General features: G+C 46.1%; 1 protein-coding gene across 2 annotated transcripts in view; it reads right to left on the bottom strand.

The window, feature by feature from the left end:
- The window catches only part of LOC137846961 (very low-density lipoprotein receptor-like), an 86215-nt gene that overhangs the window by 3700 nt on the left and 57648 nt on the right, over positions 1-24867 (bottom strand). Inside the window, exon 1 of one of the 2 annotated variants that reach the window (XM_068665094.1) lies at positions 4402-6347. The exons of the other annotated variant lie outside the window; for it this stretch is intronic. Within the exon in view, the coding sequence (XP_068521195.1) occupies positions 4402-6347 (1946 nt within the window). Of the gene's footprint in view, positions 1-4401; positions 6348-24867 lie in introns of those variants that run through there. 2 annotated transcript variants of the gene reach the window in all.

Genomic DNA, 24867 nt, shown 5'->3' with positions numbered 1-24867 from the left:
CTCAGCAGAGTGTAAGGATTTGCTACCACAGGGATTTTAGTGATTGTTCGCTGATTTACAGCTCTCAGATCCTGTACCATTCTGTATGACCCATCCGATTTCTTCACAGGGAGGATGGGTGTATTGTGAGGTGACATACATGGTTCTAAAGTGTCGTGGTTTAACCCGGCCGGCAGCTAAACACCACGCAGCCGTTCGCTCACCCTCCCCCCTCCCTCTCTGGGACAGGGGAGAGAAATGGAAAGTGAAGCCCGTGAGTTGAGATAAAGACAGTTCAATAAGACAGGAAAATAATAATAACAAAAATAATAATAACAATAATAATAATAATAATACAATGGTGATAATAGGAAAGTAATAATAATATGTACAAACAAGTGATGCACAATGCAATTGCTCACCACTCGCTGACCGATGCCCAGCCTAACCCCGAGCAGTCCGACCCCCTCCCCCCGGCTAGCCACCCCTATATATTGTTTAGCATGATGTCAGATGGTATGGAATACCCCTTTGGCTAGTTTGGGTCACCTGTCCTGGGTCTGTCCCCTCCCAGCTCTTACTGCACCCCCAGCCTGCCCGTTGGCAGGACAGAGCAAAAGGCTGAGATGTCCTTGGCTTAGTATAAGCACTGCTCTGCAACAATTAAAGCATCGGGGTGTTATCAGCACTCTTCTCATCCTAAGCCAAAACACAGCATTCCATCAGCTACTAGGAAGAAAATTAATTCTAACTGAAACCAGGACATAAAGTCCCTTCTTCCAAAAGTCTATCAACTATGGGTTTTAATCCCCTTCGACCCTCCATTGGTATAGGGTATTGTTTAATTCGAATAGGACGATGTGGATCCATTATTTGAACATTTATGGGGTCCATTTCCATTTTTCCAATTTCTCCTTCCTTATACCACACTGAAGGGTTAATAACCTCTTCATCTTCTTGTGTTAAAGTGTATAATTTAATTTGCAATTTATCCCCTTGACTTTGAATGCTTAAGTTTAATTTTAAAATCAGATCCCTTCCTAGTAAATTGTACTCCGCTTCAGGGAGCAGAAGTAAATCATTAAGACAAATCTTTTGATCGGTTTCTATTTCCACAACTTTTAAAACAGGAACCTTAAAGGGCTCTCCTTTTGCCCCTATTACAGACGTGTAATTCTTCCCTTCTTTTATTCCCTCTGGGAGCTTTTGAATAGTGGACCTTTCAGCTCCTGTGTCTACTAAAAATAGTACTTCTTCTTTATGGGGACCAATTAATAGTTTTATCAAGGGCTCTGTTGATGTCAAAGTCCCCAGAAGATATAGCCCCTGACACCCCTATTCTTCTTTAAACATTTTCTTGTCTTGTTCCCGCTTACGACAGTTCTTCTGGACATGTCCCTTTCTTTGGCAATAGTAACAAGCGGGGATCGCTGAATTCCCTTGAGAAGGCTGACCTCTAGGGGTTTCTTCTATATTTCTTCTCTTCTCCCTCTCTCCTAACAAGGGCTTTTTCTGACTTTCTTTTACTGCTGCTACAAAGATCTTGGCTTTTGCTTTTTGTTTCTCCTCATCTCTCCTGACATATACTTTTTGCGCTTCTCTAAGTAACTCTTCTAATCCTCTCTCTTGCCAGTTTTCTAGCTTTTCTAATTTCCTTCTTATGTCCCCCCAGGATTTGGCTACGAATTGTTTTCTAAGGAGTGTGGTTCCAATTGCTATATTCGGATCGATCCCCGAATACATTTGTAGGCTTTTCTTTAATCTCTCCAACCATTCTGTTGGAGATTCCTCTTTTCCTTGTTGTTCATTGAATGCTCTATTAATGATTTTTCCTCCTGGAACCGCTTCTCTTATTCCTTGTATAATTATTGTTCTCAAATCTCTCATGTTTTGTCTTCTCTGGGGTTGCTGGTGATCCCAGTGGGGATCCACATTTGGCTATTTTTGATCTCCTGGGGGTCCTGCTTGATTTTGTCTTGATTTTGGTCTTGTGGAGCCAGATTAATGCCACACTCTTTCTGCCATTCTGTGTGGTTTCTCAGAGTAAAAAACATATCCGCATATGAGACTTCATCCCACTTTCCTTCCCTCCTTAAAAATAACATTAATTGCAATAGAGTGTTATAATTCAAAGTCCCATTTCTAGGGGACTTTGTCTTCCAAGAATGTGGGCCGGGGTCTCCAGGATGTGGGCAGTGGTCTTTGGGAGGAAGGCTGTAGGTCTTCCTTGTAATGCACTTTTCACCTTTGCTTAATCAGTTGTTTTCCAAGCTGTAAAAATGCTGAGTTGGCTTGCAGTTTAACTGAGGGTCGGCAGATAACAGGAAGTCTCAGTTAACAAGACAAGACAATTGACTCAAGTTATCTCAAGTCTCAGCCTGACTAACGGTTAACAGATACCGGGATGTTTTCAAATAACAAGATGCTTAAACATAACAGAAGGTCTACAGATAACAAGATGTCGTTTACTTTGTCCTTGCTAACTTTTAACCACAAGTTTTATTCTATCCTAAATTGAGTTTATACTATATCAGTAGACCTAGTCCTTGAGGCCAGCTGCTGGTAACAGTATTTTCTGAGTTCCTTAATTGGGCGATGTGGGAGTCATTGCCGTGGGAGCTTCTCACAGTTACTCTGGCAGCTTGGTTTGCTCAGCTACAGCAGGCCCTGAGATTTCTAAGGCCTACCCCTGGTTGCTTATGTCCACGACCTGTATGCCAATTCCCAACAATTCCCCCGTTTTCTTTTTGTACAAGCAGTACTTGGTTTTACATCAGATGTCGAATACACAACATAACACGACTATACAACTTAACCCTAATAGCACTACAATTACTGTAAGCACTTAATGGTAACACAATTTAATAGTAAGTAACACAACTTAATAGTAACACACTTAAACCTAATCACTTGATGGTGATCGAAGGCTGTTCTTGACAGTCCTTGAGGTGTCACAGCCCATGTCATTGTCAGAATGACTATCAGGAACCTCTTCATGGTCATCTTCGGCGTGTGCAGATTCTAAAACTGCTTCAGTCCACTTTGCAGTGATCCACTGGGTACCTGTTCCCGGCACCACTTCAAAATCCCTATAACATTTTGCAAGTAACCCTTTAACCACATTTATCACAATACTACGTGTAATGATGATTGACACCACAATGAACAGAATCCTTAATGCCCCTTTGACTAATCCCAGTAACCATCTATGCATTGTTTCAACCAAATCAGTGAACCATTGATTGAAAGGGTTGATACCATACTGAATCTTTCTCATGTGCTCTTTCAGGAAAGTAATGAATTTGTGAGTTGACTCATTATGATCAAAAAGGTCTAAACAGTACATTCCCTTAAATTTCTCCAAGTGGCTACTTCAAACAATGACTCCGTACTTGTGAAACTTGATTTTGCTCGACCGATCGCAACTAGCCCTGCTAGTTGCTTACAATCGACTCCCCATTTTTCTAAAAAGCGCTGTAATAAATCCATTTTCCTATGATTTTTGCCGGCACCAATTTCCTATGCTTTTAGCCTACACTGTGGTTATATCCCGAGATCCTGCACTGTGGCAACAATAACCTGTACTAAGGCTATATTCCGGAATCCTGCACTATGGCAACAATAACCTGTACTATGGCTATATCCCGGGATCCTGCACTAGGGCAACAATAACCTGTGCTATGGCTAAAATGCGCTCTCACTCACACAGTACACAGTACAATCACACACACAGAGCACAATCGTACACCCAGAGCACAATCGCACACCCAGAGGCCTCTGGCACATCTCACTCTCAATCATACCACAACCTCAATCAAACCACAAGAATATAATTTAGAATGATAAGCAAGCAAACAAGTATTGTCTTTCATTGTGTTCCTCGTGAAGTGACTTGCAACACTTTGTTTTAAAACCTTACCCTTACACAAATACTTTCAACACAAAATACCTGGACATTTAAGAATAGCACATACAATTATTAACACTCCAGCTAGTATCCCTCCAGCAGCTGAAAACATACTGTTTGTCTGCAGCTACAGGAGATCTTTGTCTGCTCCTGCGGTGAGCAGCTGAGAGTGGAGTCCCCTCCAAACAAAACGCTCAGGGTGCACCTAGGGGCGTCCACACTGCAGCCGATCCCCGCAGCCGAGCAGTTGTTACGTGCGGCCGCAGATGCCACTCCAAGCACTAAAATTGCCAAGGCCGCTCTAGCTGCAACCCCACACAATTCAACATTATCATTGCAATCTGGTGTAAGCAATGCGCATTTACGTCTGGTGATCTCACACAACTGTAACAAGCTAGGAGCAAATACAATTGTTCCAAACACTGTAGTTGTTACCCCTTGTCTCCATGCTATGAACCCCTAAACCCTGCTTAGCAGCGTCATTGTAATCACAGGTGTTATTTGTATTTTTGTACCGGTATGGCCCTTTCCAGGTTCCTGTAGCAGGAATCATCTGATATCCACGGCTACGTTCACATTTGTAGCCACCTTTCAGGTTGATACAGATTTGACCACACATACCAGGGTTTTGACATTCATCAATATCTCCACAGTTTCTCTTGTCTACAAACTCAAACCCAGCTGGACAGTCACATTCATTTTTGTTGCATTCCTTCAGGGGCTCATCACCCCAGTCCTTGCAGTCTCTCTGCTGGTTACACACTTTATTGATATCTATGCATTCTCCACTTCTGCACTTGAATTTGCCAGGTCCAGAGCACTGAACAACATTGTTACAGTTTGCTTCATCAGTGCCATCCAGACAGTCTCTCACACCACTGCACTGCCTACTCCCATGGACACAGTTCCCATCTTCACATCCGAACTGGTCTGGCCTGCAGGTCTGAGAAGGGCAGTTAATTTCATCACTTCCATCCTTGCAATCAGGATCTCTGTCACAGTCTTTTTCACCTGAGCCATGCCGCACCGCACTCACATAACACTTCACCAGAGGTGCAGGCTGGCGGCCACACTGCTCCAAAGATTCATCCAAGTGGTCGGAGCAGTCAGCATCATCATCACACACCCAGCTGATAGGGATGCAGGTAGAACTCTTGCACTGAAACTCATGAACACCACAGGTAGGAGGTGCACACTCCAGCTCATCGCTACCATCACTGCAGTCATCTTGACCATTGCAGGCAAAGCTTTTGGAAATACATTGCCCACTACTGCATGTGAATTCTGCTGCACTACAAGTCACAATGCCACAATTCTCTTCATCTTCTCCACTGTCACAGTCCTTTTCACCATCACATTTCCAGGACACTGGGATACACTGGACTGACTGAGGACCACAGCTAATTTCATTTACCCGACATGTTCTCATATGACACAGATCAGCACTCTCATCAGACCCGTTTTCACAGTCCGGATCCCCATCACACTGCCATCTATTTGGCACACACTGACCACTGCTGCACACAAAGTCAGATTCAGCACACGTCTTCTTCACACAAGCACTCTCATCACTGCCATCTGAGCAGTCTTCATATTTTACTCTAGCACCTGTGTCACTTATACTATTCCTATTACCCGTGCTGTCAGTGTCAGTGGCATCCTCCTGGTACTGTTTCTGTCTTTGCCGCCCCTTACTCTCCCCCTTTTCTTTTTGCCACTGACCATTCACCACAAATGGATGAGACACATGATTACTAGTTAGGAAAGAGCGTGTAACATCTGCTATACGGCTGCAGGCGATCTGCTGGTTTTGGTAATACTCTAGATGCCTCTCCGCCAGGTCCACGCGCTGCATCAGGTTCTCAATGAAATGCTGGAGCCTGGCTTTTCCCCGCAATTCTTTGTCTGCCTCCTCCTCGGACTCGCTGAGGCGCTGCTTCAAGGCCGCGTTCATCTCCACTGCTGCGTCCACCTGCCTGTTGAGCACCCGCTCCCTCCGCTGCACCTCCTGCTGCTTCTGCGAGAGCTCCACGAAGCCTGCCCACACCTCCAGCAGCTCTGCCGTCTTCTGGGCCAGCTCCCCGGTCAGCCTGTTGAGCCGCTTCTCCATCGTCTTGTCCACGGCCTCCACCATCCTGCTGAACTTCGCCCTGACATGCGCCTCCAACCCGGCCGCCTCCGGCTCCAGCTGTGGCCGCCCCTCTCCGGAGGCGTCGCAGAAGGCGGCGAGGGGCGCCCTGCGGCTGGAGGGACTGCCCCGGCCACAGGGCTCTGGCGGCGAGCCCAGCGCCGCGTCCCGCAGCGGGAGGAGTGGGCAGCCCCCGGCCGGCGCCCGCCGCTTGCCGCGGCCAAACAGGCCGCGCTCCCCGCAGCGCGGGCAGCAGAACGGCAGCGCCGGGCCGGCCACGGGCAGCGGCTCCGGCCACGGGAAGCTGCCCTGCTCCGCGCCGTCCTGCTGCATCCTCCGCCTCGGCAGGGCGGGCTTGGGAAACTTCGAGCACAGGGACCGGGACCGACCCCAGCCGAGAGGTGGCCGCCCGCGGCCGCGCCGCCCCGGCCGGTGCCGGCGCCGGGGCCGGGAGCGGAGCGGCCGCGGGAGGCGTTTGCGACTCTTCCCGCTGTTCCGGCCGTTTCCCGGCACGTTGCGTCGACATGCTGCTTCCTTGTGATTGTTCGACTGACAATTTGAGCACCATACTGCCCCAGCTTTGCAGTATCGTCTCACGTGTCCAAAAGCACCACAACGATAACATCGGCAGCGGTGTGGTAATTGGCTACTAGGGGGTGGTACTTGACCACCAGAGCGTGAACTGGCGGTTTGCAAAGGAGCAAGAACTGCAAGGACCTGACTCTGTGTAGACTGAACATGCTCTTTCACAGACTGTGCCTGTTCTCGCATGCTGTCACCTAATTGCTTTACTGCCTCTACTAACATAGCCTGTGGGCCTACTGGTACCTGAGCCATTCTTTCCAACCCTTCCTCGATTGTCCATGTCCCGGGTAAGGAAGCTAATATAGTGCGGGTAGAGGGGTTGCTATTCTGAATTGCGCACTCTTTTAATATCATGCCCTTGAGGTAATCGGGCACCCCTGCCGCCTGTATGGCGCTTGCTACGCGATCAATAAAAAGCCCAAATGGTTCCTCTCTACCCTGTTTGATTCCCATGTAGGAAGGTATTCCCTCTGGCCCCTTTATCCGATCCAATGCTCTTCTGGCCGTTCTCATTGATTCCTTGGCTTTATCAGGTCCCAGCAATGCCTGTGCTTCTGTCCTAAAATATGGTCCTATCCCCATCAACTCTTCCAGCGTGACCCCATGTAAAGGGTCCCCTGGTGCTCTTATCACTGCGACTGCTTCTTGACAAGCAGCGTGCCAATGGGCATTAAATAAGAGCTGCTGGTGTTGGGTCAAAATTATCTTCATTATGTTGCGTATGTCTCCTGGAAGCAAAATATTTGTTCCCCAAATGTAGTCCAGCATCTGTCTCGTAGGTTCACCTTTCAGACCTGAGTCATTTACTGTGGACAGCAGCTGAGTTAACAATTTCCAGTCCAAATTCACTAGATTAACCGTAACATTACCCTGGGCGTCCGGTGGTGAGTATATTACCGAGAAGGCCTCTGGAACCAATTGTGCCGCTATCTCGTGTTCACCCTCGCGTAGGGCCTCATTTGCTATTTGGTTCCACACCCTCTGCCTCTGTTGAACAGCGTCTGTAAACGGGCTTGTGTTTTTTCTGTCTGGTTTTTGCTGTCTTATTTCCTCGTCCATCTCCCCACTTTCGGGAGTAGGAGTCAGTAGTGCTGCTGGTGATGGCGGGAGCACCAATGACGACTCTGAGGATGGCAGCATTATCGTTCTCACTGAAGGCGGCAATGGGCAATCCCCAGCTCCCTCCATCTCTCCCTGTTGAGGGTTAACACTACCAGCTCTTCCTGGCAATCCCAGTTGCTCTGTAGCGACAGCAGCGACTCTCTGCTCAGCCTGATGTATAGCTAAGGCGTTAGTGACTGCTTTCCAAGGCTTCGATAATTTTTTAGCAGTCTTATTGTCATTAATAACTTCATCAAACAATTTGTCCCCAAATTTGCGCCACTCTGCTTGTTCAAAAACTGTATCCGGATTGATAAAACAACCCTTTGTTACTCCATATGCTAATAATCCTGGTAAATCCTTTTTGCAGTCTATACCCTGCGTGCTGCGGTTTTCTAAAAAGCATTTGAGCAAATCATACGCCGCTTGTCTCTCCATGCCTTTATTTATGCTGTTGCAGCCTTTGCGAGACACGTGACTGGTAGGGACCCTCTATAGGTGCTCCCGGGTGTGGGGATTCCGCTTTTACGTCCCGTTACGTCCCGTTCACCTGTCAGACTGCGGGTGCGGGGATTATCGTCCCTTTCACCTCCACCGCGATTACTTCAATGTCCCGCGATTACTTCAATTTCCTGTGCGGTTCCGTTTCCCGCATCTCTCACTGTGAGTCCCCGCGTCCCCGCGTCCCACCGTTTCCCCGTCTCTCACCGTGAGTCCTGTGTACAGCATTTGCGGCTCGGTGTCTGGTCAGCTGCAGCGCCGGTCCGATGTCCGCTCCGATGTCCCGGCGGCGCTCCTATGTCCCGTGCCGCTCCGATGTCTCAGTCTCGGCACTGTGATGTCGCGGTGCCGCTGGTCCCCACTGGTCCCGGCGCCGCGCCGATGTCCCGGCGCCGCTGGTCCCGACTCCGCTGGTCTCGCTGGTGTCCCGCTGCACTGGTGTCCCGCTGCGCTGCGGTGTTTGTCCCGCTGGTGTCCCGCTGCGCTGCGGTGTTTGTCCTGGCGCCACTGCGATGTCCGTGCTCGGCTGCAGATGTCCTGCTCCGGTGCGATGTCTGTCCCACTGCAATGTCCTGTTCAGGTCCTGTTCAGGTCTCAGCCTGTTCGGGCGCCATTTGTTGCGATGCACGGCCGAAAGCACGACAGACACCAGTTGAGTCAGATCATGCTGCTCCATTTTATTGCCCGAATAGCCTAACTTTTATAGTGAACTTTACAGGGGCGGACAGTGTTTCACACAAGATTATTGGTCAAAAGCACTCAGACAAACAACTACAAGAAAACAACCCCACCTGCAAGAAAAGAATCCCCCTTTTGATTAGCAGTCAGGAAAACAACCCCCTTTGTGATTAGCGGTCACGTAGACCTAGTCCTTGAGGCCAGCTGCTGGTAACAGTATTTTCTGAGTTCCTTAATTGGGTGATGTGGGAGTCATTGCCGTGGGAGCTTCTCACAGTTACTCTGGCAGCTTGGTTTGCTCAGCTACAGCAGGCCCTGAGATTTCTAAGGCCTACCCCTGGTTGCTTATGTCCACGTCCTGTATGCCAATTCCCAACAGATATGCTTTTCTTCGATCTGGGAAGAATGGGATACATAAGGCCTGAAGACCGAGTTGCTTGACAACTTAAAGTGAGACATATTGTTCAAAAGGAATGGAAAATGGAGACTGTTAAGTTATTGTGGGAATAGAAATGTTGTTTTTGCAGAGTTACATTGTTTAGAAGGAGGGAATGTGGTACTGAGATATGTTTACAGTGATAAGAAAGCTTAGCAGGTGACCTAGTAAAATGCAGACAACCAGACTCAAGGTAGAAGAGATATTGAGAATTTTGCCTTCCCTGATACTAACAGTACTAATACTAACTGTGTATCCTCTTAGGTGAACTACCCCCTCCTCCTTACCAACAGAGAGGTTAGGAGTTTTAAGAAGGAGAGGAAGTCTTCATTCAAGGACCCCAACAGCCTAGTTGAACAATTAGACCAGTTCCTACAACCTGATTTATAATCTTGGGGGAGGGAATGATGTCTATAAGTATGTTGTTTACAGGGAAAGAAATGGGAATGATCAGGAGGAGAGCTATACAAAATGGGAAAGAGCTCATTCTCCAGGACCAGGGGTAATACCGGCAGGGCAGAAATACCCACTTGCCAATCCTGGCTGGAATAATAATAGTGTGCAACACAGAAATCATATGAGAGACTTGGGGTCAGAATGAGAAAGTACTCGGGGATGAGACCTGAGGACCCAGTATCCCAAGGGCTCTTGAAAGTTCATTGTGTGATTAAAGCCTGGCAAAATATGCAGAAAATGCTTCAGAAGGTGGGGGGATGTAGTGAACAGTCACTGGGGGACCCTCCTGCGGGAGGCCCTGGAGATGTGTGTCCGGAGGGGAGATAAGAAGGAAAAAAAAAAAAGAGTGAAACTAATGGTATTGACAGTGCAGCAGGTAGTGAGGCAGAGGGTTGGAGAAAGATGAAGAAAATCTTCAGGGGGAGTCAGGGCCAGGATGGAAAGGAGAAGAAGAGAGATGAAGGAATGGCAGGCAAAGAAGGCTGCCTGTGTTGTGGCCTGAGTCCTAGCAGAGACAGGCTTTGATAAGATGTTTTAAGTGTGGCCAGGCTGGCCACTTCGAATAGGAATATCTGGAGTGGAAGAAGGAGGAAAGAAGGAAAATGGGATGAAATATGCTATATTGATATGTTGTTTCGGTATCTTGGAGGGAAAAGGTATGGAATTAAGTTGGACCCTGACTGAGCCTTTGGTGCTGGTATTAGAAAAGTACGGGCTGGAGAAAGATAAAGGAAGTGTTAAAAGGGTTGCTGAAGGGGTTAAAGGTGTGGCATGTAATATTTAACAGAGCTGTTTGAAACTGAATGAGCAGGGAAAGGGGATGTAGGCATTATCTAAGTAACAGTCTAGAAGTTGTGGTATATTTGCATATTTGCTGTGGTGTTTGGTCAGTTTCCCAAGCATCGGGGAGGGGGGAACAGCCTGCTCCACCAGGGGCCTCTCCAGCGGCCGCAGGGGGGCTTCGTCTCCAGCACCTGGAGCGCCTCCTCCCCCTCCTTCTGCACTGGTGTCTGTGGGGGGGGGGGGGGGGGGGGGGGGGGGTGGTTCTCGCTCTCCCAACTGCTGTTGAGCAGCAGGTTTTTGTTTGTTTCTTTGCTTGTTTTCGTGGATGTGCTCTCACAGAGGCACGGACTGTATTGCTCATGGCTTGGCTCTGGGCAGCAGTGGGCCCCTTTGGGGCCAGATGAAATTGTCCCTTATCTACCACGGGGAGGTTTCTGGGTTTTTCTCACGGGGGCTGCCACTGCAGTTTCCCACCCCCACACCTCTCACACCCCCCGAACCTTGCCATCAAACCCAATACACTGGGGAACAGCTAGGTCATTACTGACTTGTAAAGTATCAGGGATTAAATTAACTAATGAAACCCTAAAAAGTGATGGGGGCAGAAGGGGCTGGGATAACAGTGCCACTTTTGGGGGATACCAAGCTGAGACCAGGGGATAAAATGATCACTGGGCAATTATTGTATGTACCCAAGGCAGGGACTAACTTGTTGAGAAGGGATTTGATGATTAAATTGGGCATTCAAATAGTAAATTGTTAGACTGGAATAACAGTGCTATTAATGGAGTGCTCTCAGGCCCTGAGAGCAAACATATATTCACCTCTGACTGGAAAGACCCTGAAATGGGGGCAGAAGCAACAATATAGGTGGACAATTTTACCTCAGGGGTTTCCAGGGCCACCTATCTATTTGGGTAAGTTCTAAAAAAAAAAAAAAGAAAAAAAAAGAAAAAAGATTTTGGAGCAATTACAACCTCCCAAGGAGGTATTAATGTTAACAAATATGTGGATCGTTTTCTATTGTCAGGACAGGAGAAAAGAGTTGTGAAGAAAGCTACTAACAAGCTATTCAACTTTCTGGGAAAGCAGGGCTTGGGAGTATTAAAAAAATAAATAAATAAATTACAATATGGAGAAAGAGAAGTCAGGTATTTAAGGCATCTAATGTCTGAAGGAAAACAGAATAAATGCAGAGAGGATTCAGGGAATTGTTGAAAATTAAGAAAGAACTAAAAAGTTTTAAAAGAAAGATTTTTTTTTAAGGAATCAGGAACCATGAAGTCTGAAGGAAAATGGATACTCCCTAATGGGAGAGAAATGCTGAATAAAGTGATAATGAGGCAAATATTAACTGTTTTACATCAAAAGAGTCATTGGGAGGTGCAAGCAATGTGTGATGTTGTGCTAAGAAAGTATGTCTGTGTAGGAATATACACTTCAGGGAAGCACATATGTAGAGGATGTACCTTATGTCAAAAGGTAAATAAAAAGGTCTTCTGTAACCCATCTAGAGGGGGACGGGAGCCAGGGGTTTGACCTTTCCAAAGTATACAGGTAAACTTTACTGAGTTACTTGTTTGTCCTAATTGACCAGGTGACTAGATTGGTGTAAAGCTTTACTGCAAGGGTTAAAGCAGGCCTTAGAGATTGAGTGGGATTTTCACAGCCCCTGACACCCCTCCTCTTCTGGGAAGGTGGAGCGAATGAACCAGACATTAAAGAAGCAATTAACTAAATTAGTGTTAGAAACACAATTTCCTTGGGTAAAATACTTACTCCTACAGGTTTAAACAGCATCAGGAAAGGATATAGGAATTTCGCCATATGAGATGCTGTTCAGATTGCCATATCTGGGCAGAAGGGATGAGATACCACAATTCAAAACAAGAGAGTTTTCTTAAGAACTGTATTCTGGGGTTGTCCTCTTCTTTGTCATCTCTCAGGACCTGTGCGTTGCCGGCTCAAACCCCACCTTTGGAATTCCCCATTCACCACCATCACCCAGGAAACCGGGTCCTGATTTGGACCTGGAAAGAGTCAACTCCGGCCTGAATGGGAAGGACAATTACTAACCACTGAAACAGCCATAAGAACTGTGGAAAAAGGTTGGACTCACTATACTCGAGTGAAGGCATCCGTCGACGCTAGTACCTGGGAAGCTGTTCCTACAAAAGACTTGTTGGAAATTGAAATTGAAAAGAAAAATCTCATAGTGGACTCTGAGCAGGATAAGAGCTTACAATTGTAAACTAACCTTTTATTTTCACAGGTAACTAATGACTGTGACTTGTGATTGAGAGAAAGAACAGACCTATAGCGAATTGCAGTGCTCCCAATGGGGGGTTGTTATAGTAGTAGTGTACATCTTATTTTTTGTATCGATAATTATTTGGAAACCTATGGTTTAAAAATAATGGCAGGGAAAAATTGATTACTAATTTTGTTTTTAGTGATTCTAAGCCTCAGAGAAGGCCTTGGTCAATTGGCAACTTGGAAAAGGCATGACCAGATAATAGCAAAAACGGGATACCCCATCAAAATATGGGTGACTGTGACAGAGGGTTATGTACCACATTCTGTCACGTTTGATGTTTGTGAGGTGTTAGCTTGTGGAGATTTAAATGCCCAACGACAATTGACCAGAGAGAACAAATAACTGAGAGAGACCCAACAGCCAGATTGAGAATAGCTGTATGGAAACAATCCTCTATTGCCATCAGAGAAAGGGAGAAACTCAAGGAGAAAACAGGAGAGAAAACAGGAGGCCCTCTGAAATGTGTCAGTTCAAACAAGGTATGGGGATGTGAATGCCTGGATAGAATGGGTCAAATATACCGTCCAGAGTCTCAACCGTAGCTGCTGCTATGCTTGTGCCTTGGGATGACCGATTGCCCAGATAGTGCCCTTCCCATGGGGGTAGACCAAAGACTCCCAGGGGATGCGACATATGATTGCATTGTACCAAGAAAAGACTGCCAGGGGAAACGAGGCCTGTAAGTCTCTCTTTGCTGTTTCTTGCATGATAACAATATCACGGTTCCCCCTGCATTCTCTACAGCTACAGGTAACCATACAGCTTGCCTCTCACGGCAGGGTGTGAGTGCTACGTGGCATCTGGGAGAATTTGCCTTGTGCTACCAAGGACTTGATGGGAAACTGCTCAAGACTAGAGATCCCCAGAGCAGATCTCTGGTGGTACGGTGGAGGGAAGATCTTACGGTCCACCCTACCATCTAATTGGGGAGGCACTTGTGCACTTGTTCAATTAGCTATACCCTTCACCCTGGCATTTGAAAGAGAAACATCACAAATACCCAGAAGAAGTAAAAGAGGCTTAGGAATATCATTTGATGATAGAGTATACATAGATTCTACTGGGGTACCTAGAGGAGTTCCAGATGAACATAGAGCCAGAAATCAAATTGCTGCAGGGTTTGAGTCACTGTTCTGGTGGGTAACAATCAATAAAAACGTGGATTGGATTAATTATTTCTACTATAATCAGCAGAGATTCATCAATTATACCAAGGATGCGATGAGAGGAATCGCTGAACAACTAGATGCCATCAGCAAAATGGCTTGGGAAAACAGGATAGCATTAGATATGATGCTCGCAGAGGAAGGAGGTGTGTTTGTGTGTGTAATACTGAGCAACCATTGTTGCACTTATACCCAACAATAGTGTCCCAGATGGCTCAGTAACAAGAGCATTGCAAGGGCTTACCACCCTTGCCAGTGAATTGGCAGAAAAAGTAGGCATATTTACAACATTGATCATAGTTGTAGGAGTTTTGACAGCCATTGGTTGCTGCATTATCCTCTGTGTAAGAGGACTAGTACAGTGGTTAACTGAAACCGCACTATTGAAACAAATGACCATGGAGCTACCACCTTACTCAGATAAGGAGATAATGAGGAGATGGAAAGCAAAGAAAGCAAAGAAGAAGAAGAAATCTATCAAATTACACCTTAGAGAAAGGTTTTGCAAAAATCAAGTTTATAAAAAAAAGAAAAGGGGGGAATTGTGGGAATAGAAATGTTGTTTTTGCAGAGTTACATTGTTTAGAAGGAGGGAATGTGGTACTGAGATATGCTTACAGTGATAAGAAAGCTTAGCAGGTGACCTAGTAAAATGCAGACAACCAGACTCCTTAGGACAATTAGGTGAAAATCACGGTGTCAAGTCAGATAAGTGAAGAAACATTACCACTTCAAGCAGTAAAAATGTCAAAAGAAATTTGAAATTTAGCAGGCCGGCAACTGAAGGCCATGCATTGTTTGTGAAGCATCAGATAGATTGTGAACCTGGATTACCCACTCAGTGGGGAAACAGGGGAGGGTCCTGCCATCAAAAGGTATATAAACTGTGTTTTGGAACTAGTAGAGGCGCTCTCTCCTGCTTGTGGGGCGCCTGCCATTGCAATCGCGAATAAATTACTACTTCACTGAGATCCTCGCCTGAGCCTAAGCTATTGGCTACGGAGTGTTTCTCACATTATGGAACTTAAAGGATTGTTTATTACCTTTCCTGATTGTACATATGTATAGGCATACTTGTGTTTAGTATGTAAAGCGATGTTCTGTATATTTAGAATGTGTGATGTTTGTGTGTGCATGTTGGTGGAGTGTAGACTCCCCGCACACCCAGCACTGCTTACTTGCGTTTTATACTTTTCATAGTTTTTATACCTTTTATAAATATAAATATTACTAAATTCAGATTGAGTTGAGACTTAATTTATAACAGAAGTAATTTACCCAAGAATGTTTTTGTGCCTTGAAGTTCCTGCAACATATCTGCTTTGAAAACTTTTTAAGTGTGCATGGATCAGAGCAGTTACCGAGGCACTGAAGTTCCCAATTTGCGCACAGTGTGACTTTTATAATGCTATCTGTGGGAATAGAAATGTTGTTTTTGCAGTTGCATTGTTTAGAGGAAAGGAATATGGTATTGAGATATGCTTACAGTGATAAGAAAACTTAGCAGGTGACCTTGTACAATGCAGATGACCAGACTCCTTAGGAGAATTAGGTGAAAATCACGGTGTCAAGTCAAGTCAGATAAGTGAAGAAACATTACCACTTCAAACAGTAAAAAAGTCAAAAGAAATTTGAAATTTAACAGGCCGGCAACTGAAGTCCATGCCAGACTGAGTGACGTGTGATTGAGACTTACTTTTGTACGAAAAGAGTGTGGAGCCCTGATCCGAAGAGAGTGTGGAGCCCTGATCCGCGGTTCCGTAGCTCCGCGAGGGGTGTGGCTGGAGACAGATGAAGTGTGAGATAACCGAGAGAAAGGAAAAGTCTCGGGAAATTTGGTGTGTGGTAAGCCCTTGCACAGGGAAGTGCTTGGAAGTACACCAGAGAAATTTGGCGTACGGTAATCCCTGCACAGGGAAGTGCTTGGCAGTAAACTACCATTTTCCAGAATCAGAACGTTAGTATGTTGTACCCTGCAGGAGGGAAATTTCTGTAGCAGCACAGTGACAAGGGCTAGCAAAAATGGGAAAATATGGGTTCCAGGAGACAGGGAGATAACCCTGGGGGACTGCCTACCGACAGTTCTTCCTGAAGAATGATAAGAATTTGGAAAAATAATCTCAAAATTAGAGGAGATAATTAAAAAAAAAAAAAAAAGAGGTTAAATATTGTGTATCAATCTGGACAAAAGAACCAATTAAGGAAACAGCAGTATTTTGGCCAAAATATGGGTCTGATGAAAATTCAGGCTTTAAATTTGTGTGTAAACAATAAGATTCCTTTTTCGGAGAAGAAGCCAGGTTATGCTCCCTATAATCCTAATATTGCACCGGTGGCAGCAGCAGCCACTCCAGGAAGAGAGACAGGGACTGAAATTAACACTGTCCCTAAAGAAGGATCGTACTCTAGGCTCTGGCAAGAATTAGAACAAGGTAGAAGAGATATTGAGAATTTCACCTTCCCTGATACTGACAGTACTAACACTAACTGTGTATCCTCTTAGGTGAACTCCCCCCCTTCTCCTTACCAGCAGAGAGGTTAGGAGTTTTAAGAAGGAGAGGAAGTCTTTAATTGAGGACCCCAACAGCCTAGCTGAACTATTAGACCAGTTCCTAGGGCCTAACTTATACTGTTGGGGGAGGGAATTATGTCTATAAGTATGTTGTTTACAGGGAAAGAAATGGGAATGATCAGGAGGAGAGCTATACAAAATGGGAAAGAGCTCATTCTCCAGGACCAGGGGTAATACCGGCAGGGCAGAAATACCCACTTGCCAATCCTGGCTGGAATAATAATAGTGTGCAACACAGAAATCATATGAGAGACTTGGGGTCAGAATGAGAAAGTACTCGGGGATGAATCCTAAGGACCTCATATCCCAAGGGCTCTTGAAAGTTCATTGTGTGATTAAAGCCTGGCAAGATACACAGAAAATGCTCCAGAAGTTGAGGGGATGTAGTGAACAGTCACTGGGGGTCCTCCTGCGGGAGGACCTGAAGGTGTGTGTCAGGAGGGGAGATGAGAAGGAAAAGCAGAGCGCGGAACTAATGGTATTGACAGTGCAGCGGGTAGTGAGGCAGAGGGTTGGAGAAAGAGGAAGAAAATCTTCAGGGGGAGTCAGGGCCAGGATAGAAAGGAGAGGAAGAGAGATAGTGAGAAACAATCCATAGCCAATAACTTATCTCGAGGGCAGGCTCCCCTCTTATATCCTTCTCTTCACAGCAGTCCTTTTCAAAAACAACTTTTCATTGGTCAAACAACTTTGCATATAACAGCAACGGCAAACACCCAGAAACTTCCATGACTTCATGGAGTCTCCTGAATCACCCTTCTTTGTTCCCTCTAAACTCTTTTATAGTCCTGATGGCCTCATTGTTAAGTCTGTGATATATGTTAATCTGATTCGTGTCAGTATGGAACAGTGCTAGGGCCGCATGGTATGATGAATGTGACCTTCTGTCTTACATACCCTTGTATAACCACTAGTCTAAGAAAAACAGAGTGGTTAATGTATATAGTTCTTGTACCTTGCAAAGGAATTCGTGTCACTAGAGAGCAGTTCTGTCTGTCTCTGGGTCCTGCACTGGCAATTTAATTCTTCCACAGATGTGGTTTCTTCCCTTTCTTCCCAGTGTCCCAGTCTCCTCCTCATTATAATAAGAGAGCTATTTGTGTTTCTATGTTCTTTCTTTGAAGTCTCTGATATCTGGGGGTTTCAGAACAACTGCTAACAACTAGTGACTCTTATGGCTTCTGAATGGGACACTATGCAAGCCCCTGATATCTGGCCAGGTGGCCAGGACATTAAGGAGAAGAAAAAAAAAGAAGCTGAAGGACGGCTAGGAGACAAAACTTGCAGGGGATGCTGTGTAAGCCAAGGAGTACAAAGGGGAAGGACAAGAAAAAAACTTGGAGAGGAAGACTACGAGCCTTCAGCATGAAAGACCCCCAGAGACCCCCAGAGGGACCACCGGAGACTGATGTGCATGCTCCAGTAGGAGGGTTTGGATCCCGGAAGCTAATTATAATAACCTATTTTTTTTAGAAGTAGTAATGGATATGTATTAGCCTAGGAGCATAAAAATCAGCTGCTTGATGTAACTGGTGTGCGTCCTGGTGGAGCATTGACTCCCGGTGCACCCAGCGCTGTTTGCTTACCTCTATTCTTTAATAAATTGTAAACTTTGATTATAATCCTGTTTTGATGACTGAGCCATTTATAACAAGTCTAATTTTATCATTAACCACGGGGCTTTCCAACCCCCATGGCCACACTCCCACATCTCCCCCTTCTTTATTAATATCAACCATTTTCTCAACACGAATTACCACTCCATATACAACACCTGGTGTACTGCCAAGCACTTCCCTGTGCAAGGGCTTACCGTACACCAAATTTCCCGAGACTCTTCCTTTCTCTCCATTATCTCATGCTTTGTCCGTCTCCGGACACGCCCCTCGCGGAGCTACGGAACCGTGGGTCAGGACTCCACACTCTCTTCGTACAAAAGTAAGTCTCAATCACACGTCACTCAGTCTCACCCGACCCCCAAGGCAATACTTAATATTTCTTACCTTGTCCTGTGCACAGAGTTACCGGATCAATTCTTAAAACTTGGAGTGCCTACCTTCTTCCCTTCCCCACTATTTCACGGATCCTTCCTGTTTAATCAGTCTCAGGCCCTCTGTCAGCTCTCCGCAGAACCGCCACCATCGATGCACAGGACTGCAGAAATCAGCGGGGCATGCCTTCCTGCTGCTGCAGCGGTGGGGCTCCCTGGTAGGTGACTGGATACCGGACGAGCCCCCCAATTGTGAGAAACACTCTGTAGCCAATAACTTAGTTTCAGGCGAGGATCTCAGTGAAGTAGCAATTTATTCGCGATTGCAATGGCGGGCGCCCCACAAGCAGGAGAGCGCCTCTACTAGCTCCAAAACACAGTTTATATACTTTTTGATGGCAGGACCCTCCCCTGTTTCCCCACCTACTGGGTAATCCAGGTTCACAATCTATCTGATGCTTCACAGACAATGCATGGCCTTCAGTTGCTGGCCTGTTAAATTTCAAATTTCTTTTGACTTTTTTTTTTTCTGTTTGAAGTGGTAATGTTTCTTCACTTATCTGACTTGACACTGTGATTTTCACCTAATTGTTCTAAGGAATCCGGTTGTCTGCATTTTACAAGGTTGTCTGTTAAGCTTTCTTATCACTGCAAGCATATCTCAATACCACATTCCTTCCCTCTAAAAAATGTAACTCTTCAAAAACAACATTTCTATTCCCACAAGACGAAGGAATGGAAGGTAAAGAAGGCTGCCTGTGGTATAGCCTGAATCGTAGCAGGGACAGGCTTTGATGGGATATTTTCAGTGTGGCCAGGCTGGCTGCTTCAAATAGGAATATCTGGAGTGGAGGAAGAAGGAGAGAAGGAAAATGGGATGAAATATGGTATACTGATATGTTGTTTCAGCATCCTGGAGGGAGAAAGGTATGGAATTAAGTTGGCCATTGACAGCCTTTGGTGAAAGTACAGGCTGGAGAAAGATAAAAAGAAGTATTAAAAAGGGTTACTGAAGGTGTTAAAGGTGTGGTATGTAGTGTTTGACAGAGCTGTTTGAGGTCTAGAAGTCTAGAAGTCTAGAAGTTTTGGTATATTTGCTGTGGTGTTTGGTCAGTTTCCCAGGTATCGGGAAGGGGGGGGACGGGGGGGAACAGCCTGCTCCACCAGGGGCCTCTCCAGAGGCCACAGGGGGGCTGAGGCTTTGGTGCCTCCTCCCCCTCCTTCTGTACTGACTTTGGTGTCTGCAGGGAGGTTTCTCGCTCCTCGCTCTCCCAGCTGCTGTTGAGCAGCAGGTTTCTGTTTATTTGTTTGTTTCTGTGGATGTGCACTCACAGAGGCACTGACTGTGTTGCTCATGGCTTGACTCTGGGCAGCGGTGGGCCCCTTTGGGGCCGGCTGAAATTTTCCGTTATCTGCCACGGGGAGGCTTCTGGATTCTTCTCGTGGGGGGCTGCCACTGCAGCCCCCCCCAGAACCTTGCCATCGAACCCAATACATAAATGGTAAAATGATCACTGGGCAATTATTGTATGTACCCAAGGCAGGGACTAACTTCTTGGGAAGGGATTTGACAATGAAATTAGGCATTCAAATAGTAAATTGTTAGACGGGAATAACAGTGTTATTAATTGGGTGCTCTCAGGCCCTGGGAGCAAAGATATACATGTACAGCAAATCAAAGTGCTCCCAAGGGGTTTTTGTTCTAGTAGTACATATATCTTATTCTTTGTATTGATAATTATTTGGAAACCTAAAGGTTAAGAATAATGACAGGGAAAATTCAACTGTTAATTTTGGTTTTGGTGATTGTAGGCCTTAGAGAAGGCCTTGGTCAATTAACAACTTGGAAAAGGCATAACCAGATAATAGTAAGATGGGATACCCCATGAAAATATGGGTGAACATGACAAAGGTTTATGTACCACAATCCGTCACGTTTGATGCTTGTGAGGTGTTTGCTTATGGAGATTTAAATGCCCAATGACAATTGAGCAGAGAGAACAAATAACTGGGAGAGATGCAACAACCAGAATGAGAGTAGCTGTATGGAAACAATCCTCTATTGCCATCAGAGAAAGGGAGAAACTGTCCTGGTTTCAGTTAGGACAGAGTTAATTTTCTTCCTAGTAGCTGGTAGAATGCTATGTTTTGGCTTAGGATGAGAAGAGTGCTGATAACACCCCGATGCTTTAATTGTTGCAGAGCAGTGCTTACACCAAGCCAAGGACGTCTCAGCTTCTTGCTCTGTCCTGTCAACGGGCAGGCTGGGGGTGCAGCAAGAGCTGGGAGGGGACAGACCCAGGACAGGTGACCCAAACTAGCCAAAGGGGTATTCCATCCCATCTGACGTCATGCTAAACAATATATAGGGGTGGCTAGCCGGGGGAGGGGGCCGGACTGCTCCGGGGTTAGGCTGGGCATCGGTCAGCGGGTGGTGAGCAATTGCATTGTGCATCACTTGTTTGTACACATTATTAGTACTATTATCATCATTATTGTTATTATTGTTATGATTATTACTGTTATTATTATTTTCCTTTCTTAATAAACTGTCTCTGTCTCAACTCACAGGCTTCACTTTCCTATTTCTCTCCCCCATCCCAGAGAGAGACGGGTTAGGGTGAGGGAACGGCTGTGTGGTGTGTAACTGCCGGCCGGGTTAAACCACTACAGTCCTTTTGGCACCCAACGTGGGGCAAAAAAGGTTGAGATAATGGCAGATCTGACCAGAGTGTGTTAAACTAAAACTGGTATAAGTAGTAGACCTGCTTAATAGTTACTTGTCATAATGCTGATTGCTTTAATCTCAAGTCTGCTGCGCCTGTTTTCCAAATTGAGTATTACAGCACGTTATTTCCCGTATGTGCTCTCTGTCATGTTGTTTATCCTCACTGGGCCCTGTTTTAAGTTCATTATGGTACTGTATGTTGTAAAAGTGGCTTATGAGACGATGAAATATCTGGTCATGACTCTAACTTTGTATTTGTACTCAGCAACGTCATTGACTATATACTTTGGAAACCGTATCTCGGAAACTATTAGCAATTATACCTGTTGCCTTTTTTCATCAGGGAGTCAATCTGTGGAGGGGAAAGGGGAAGATATTTTTTCTTACTTGATTACTCTCCCTTTCTCCTTCACCACCCCTGTATCCTCCTTGATCACTCTCCCTTCCTCCTTCACCACCCTCTTATACCCCGAGCTTGTCACAATAGCTCTCCAAGATATTGAATATCCTTGGGATACTCAGACCAGCATAGTCTTGTTGTTCTGCCTCCTGAATGCACTTCAGATTCTGCTTAAAGTTAAACAACTACTTAGGAAGCTCATCCTGCCCGGAGGCAGTATAGTTGTGGGTGGCAGGGAGTATGGGAGGATATGGGCAGGCATCTAGAGCAGTTGGCACCCCCAGTGTTTTGGAAATTCACCCCTGAACAACTGCAATATCCTCAAAAACTGGCAGAATGCTTGAAAAAAAGGTGTCATGACTCTGGAAGTTCCAAAGTGACACAAATCATTGTAACGTGCTGGGGCCTGGCTCATGCCTATCGAGCTGCAATTGATACTGCTATCAACTTAGTGACAGACCCTGCGGCCACTCCAAGTCCTGTGACAGATCCAACGGCCACTCCAACCCCTACGATGGACTCTGCAGCCGCTCCAGTTCCAGCTCCTGCAGCCGTTCCAGCTCCTTCAGCCCCTCCAGCTCCTGTGGCTGGGTCAGAGAAATGAGGTGTAGCAGTGCAAGTTGCCCCTGTAGAGAAGGTGAAAAAATGGTATAGAGATTCAGGTCGTTTAGAACGCAGAGAGTCTTCTGCCCATCCAGGTAAGGCTTCTGCCAAAACTAGGTATAGAGATGACGAAGATGACGACGACGCTGGGCCATCAAGGATTCAGGAGGAGGAGATGAGGATGCCAAAAAATCAACAGTAAGTACCCGAAGCCTAAACGAGCGTGAACTACGAGATGTGCGAAAAGATTTTGGTCGCTGTATAGGTGAGCAGCTTGTCACTTGGCTGCTCCGGTGCTGGGACACCGGAGCCAGCTGTGTGGAATTAGAGGGCAGGGAAGCCAAGCGACTGGGATCCCTTGCTAGAGACGCAGGGATTGACAAAGCAATTGCAGATGGAGCACGATCTCACAGCCTCTGGAGGCGTCTCCTCTCAGCTCTGAGGGAAAGGTATCCCTTCAAGGAAGAACTTTTATGTCTACCAGGCAAGTGGACCACTATGGAGAAGGGAATCCAGTACCTGAGAGAATTAGCCGTACGGGAAGTGATTTATGAGGATCCAGACCTCAGACAAATATCCAAAGATCCAGATGAAGTCAGGTGTACACGACCCATGTGGCAGGAGTTTGTACAGAGTGCACCATCATCATATGCCAGCTCATTGGCAATAATGGCCTGGAAAGAGGATGAGGAACCCACAGTGGATGAAGTGGTTAAACAACTCCGGCAGTACGAAGACAGTCTCTCCTCTTCCTTACAGGCCTGCGTCTCAGCTGTGGAGAAACTTTCTGAAGAGTTCCACCAACTTAAAGAGAATCTATCTTCCTCCCCACCTGAACAAACCAGTGTCCACCAACTAAAAGAGAACACTCGGGAGAAACTTTCTGATAAGGTTCACCAACTTGAAGGCAGATTATTTTCCTCCCCACTTGTACAAAGCAGTCTCTCAGCTATCAGAGGTAAGGGTTAATCTGCACAAGTAAGATGATATGGTGGGTACTCACCCCGTGCTGCCCTGTGGTTTTACTTACGAGACCATGGAGAGGACATGAGAAAATGGGATGGAAAATCTACCGCGACCCTAGAGGCACGGGTACGTGAGTTGCAAAAGAAAACAATCAGGAAAAAGGGATTCTCTGAAAAGTTTGCTGCTCCAACTTCCAGCAGACAGTCCTTCAAACACAGAAACGAAGAAGATTCTGACCAGGATTAGGGGGGCCCTGCCTCCAGCCAGGGGGAGGAAAGGGACAATCGAGTTTATTGGACTGTGTGGATTCGATGGCCTGGCACGTCAGACGCACAGAAGTATAAGGCTTTAGTAGATATCGGTGCACAATGTACTTTAATGCCATCGAGCTATAAAGGGCCAGAGCCCATCTGTATTTGTGGAGTGACAGGGGGATCTCAGCAGTTGACTGTATTGGAGGCTGAAGTGAGTCTGACTGGGAATGAGTGGGAAAAGCACCGCATTGTGACTGGCCCGGATGCTCCATGTATCCTTGGCATAGACTATCTTAGAAGAGGATATTTCAAGGACCCAAAAGGGTTCCGGTGGGCTTTTGGGATAGCTGCCTTAGAGACAGAGGGCATTAAACAATTATCTACCTTGCCCGGTATCTCAGAGGACTCCTCTGTTGTGGGGCTCCTGAGGGTCAAAGAACAACAAGTGCCAATTGCTGCCACAACTGTGCACCGGTGGCAATATCTCACCAACCGAGACTCCCTGATTCCCATCCATAAGCTAATTCGTCAATTGGAGAGCCAAGGAGTGATCAGCAAGACTCATTCAACTTTCAATAGTCCCATATGGCCAGTGCGAAAGTCTAATGGTGAGTGGAGACTAACAGTGGACTATCGTGGCCTGAACGAAGTCACGCCACCACTGAGTGCTGCAGTGCCGGACATGCTGGAACTTCAGTACGAACTTGAATCGAAGGCAGCCAAGTGGTACGCCACAATTGATATCGCTAATGCATTTTTCTCCATCCCTCTAGCAGCAGAGTGCAAGCCACAATTTGCTTTCACTTGGAGGGGAGTCCAATATACTTGGAATAGGCTGCCCCAGGGGTGGAAACACAGCCCTACCATTTGCCATGGGCTGATCCAGTCTGCGCTAGTGCAGGGGGAAGCTCCTGAACACCTGCAGTACATCGATGACATTATTGTGTGGGGTGACACAGCAGAGGAAGTTTTCGAGAAAGGGAAGAAAATAGTCCAAATCCTTCTGAAAGCCGGTTTTCCCATAAAACAAAATAAAGTCAAAGGACCTGCACGAGAGATCCAGCTTTTAGGAATAAAATGGCAAGATGGACGTCGTCAAATCCCAATGGATGTGATCAACAAAATAACAGCTATGTCTCCACCAACTAACAAAAAAGAAACACAGACTTTCCTAGGTGTTGTGGGGTTTTGGAGAATGCACATCCCAAATTACAGTCTGATTGTAAACCCGCTCTACCAAGTAACCCGTAAGAAGAATGAGTTTGAATGGGGCCCTGAGCAACGACAAGCCTTTGAACAAATCAAGCAGGAAATAGT

Source organism: Anas acuta, chromosome W (genome assembly GCF_963932015.1).
Source record: "Anas acuta chromosome W, bAnaAcu1.1, whole genome shotgun sequence".
NCBI lineage: Eukaryota > Metazoa > Chordata > Aves > Anseriformes > Anatidae > Anas > Anas acuta.
Note: the sequence above shows the minus strand (reverse complement) of the source record. Positions and strands in the feature narration are given on the sequence as shown.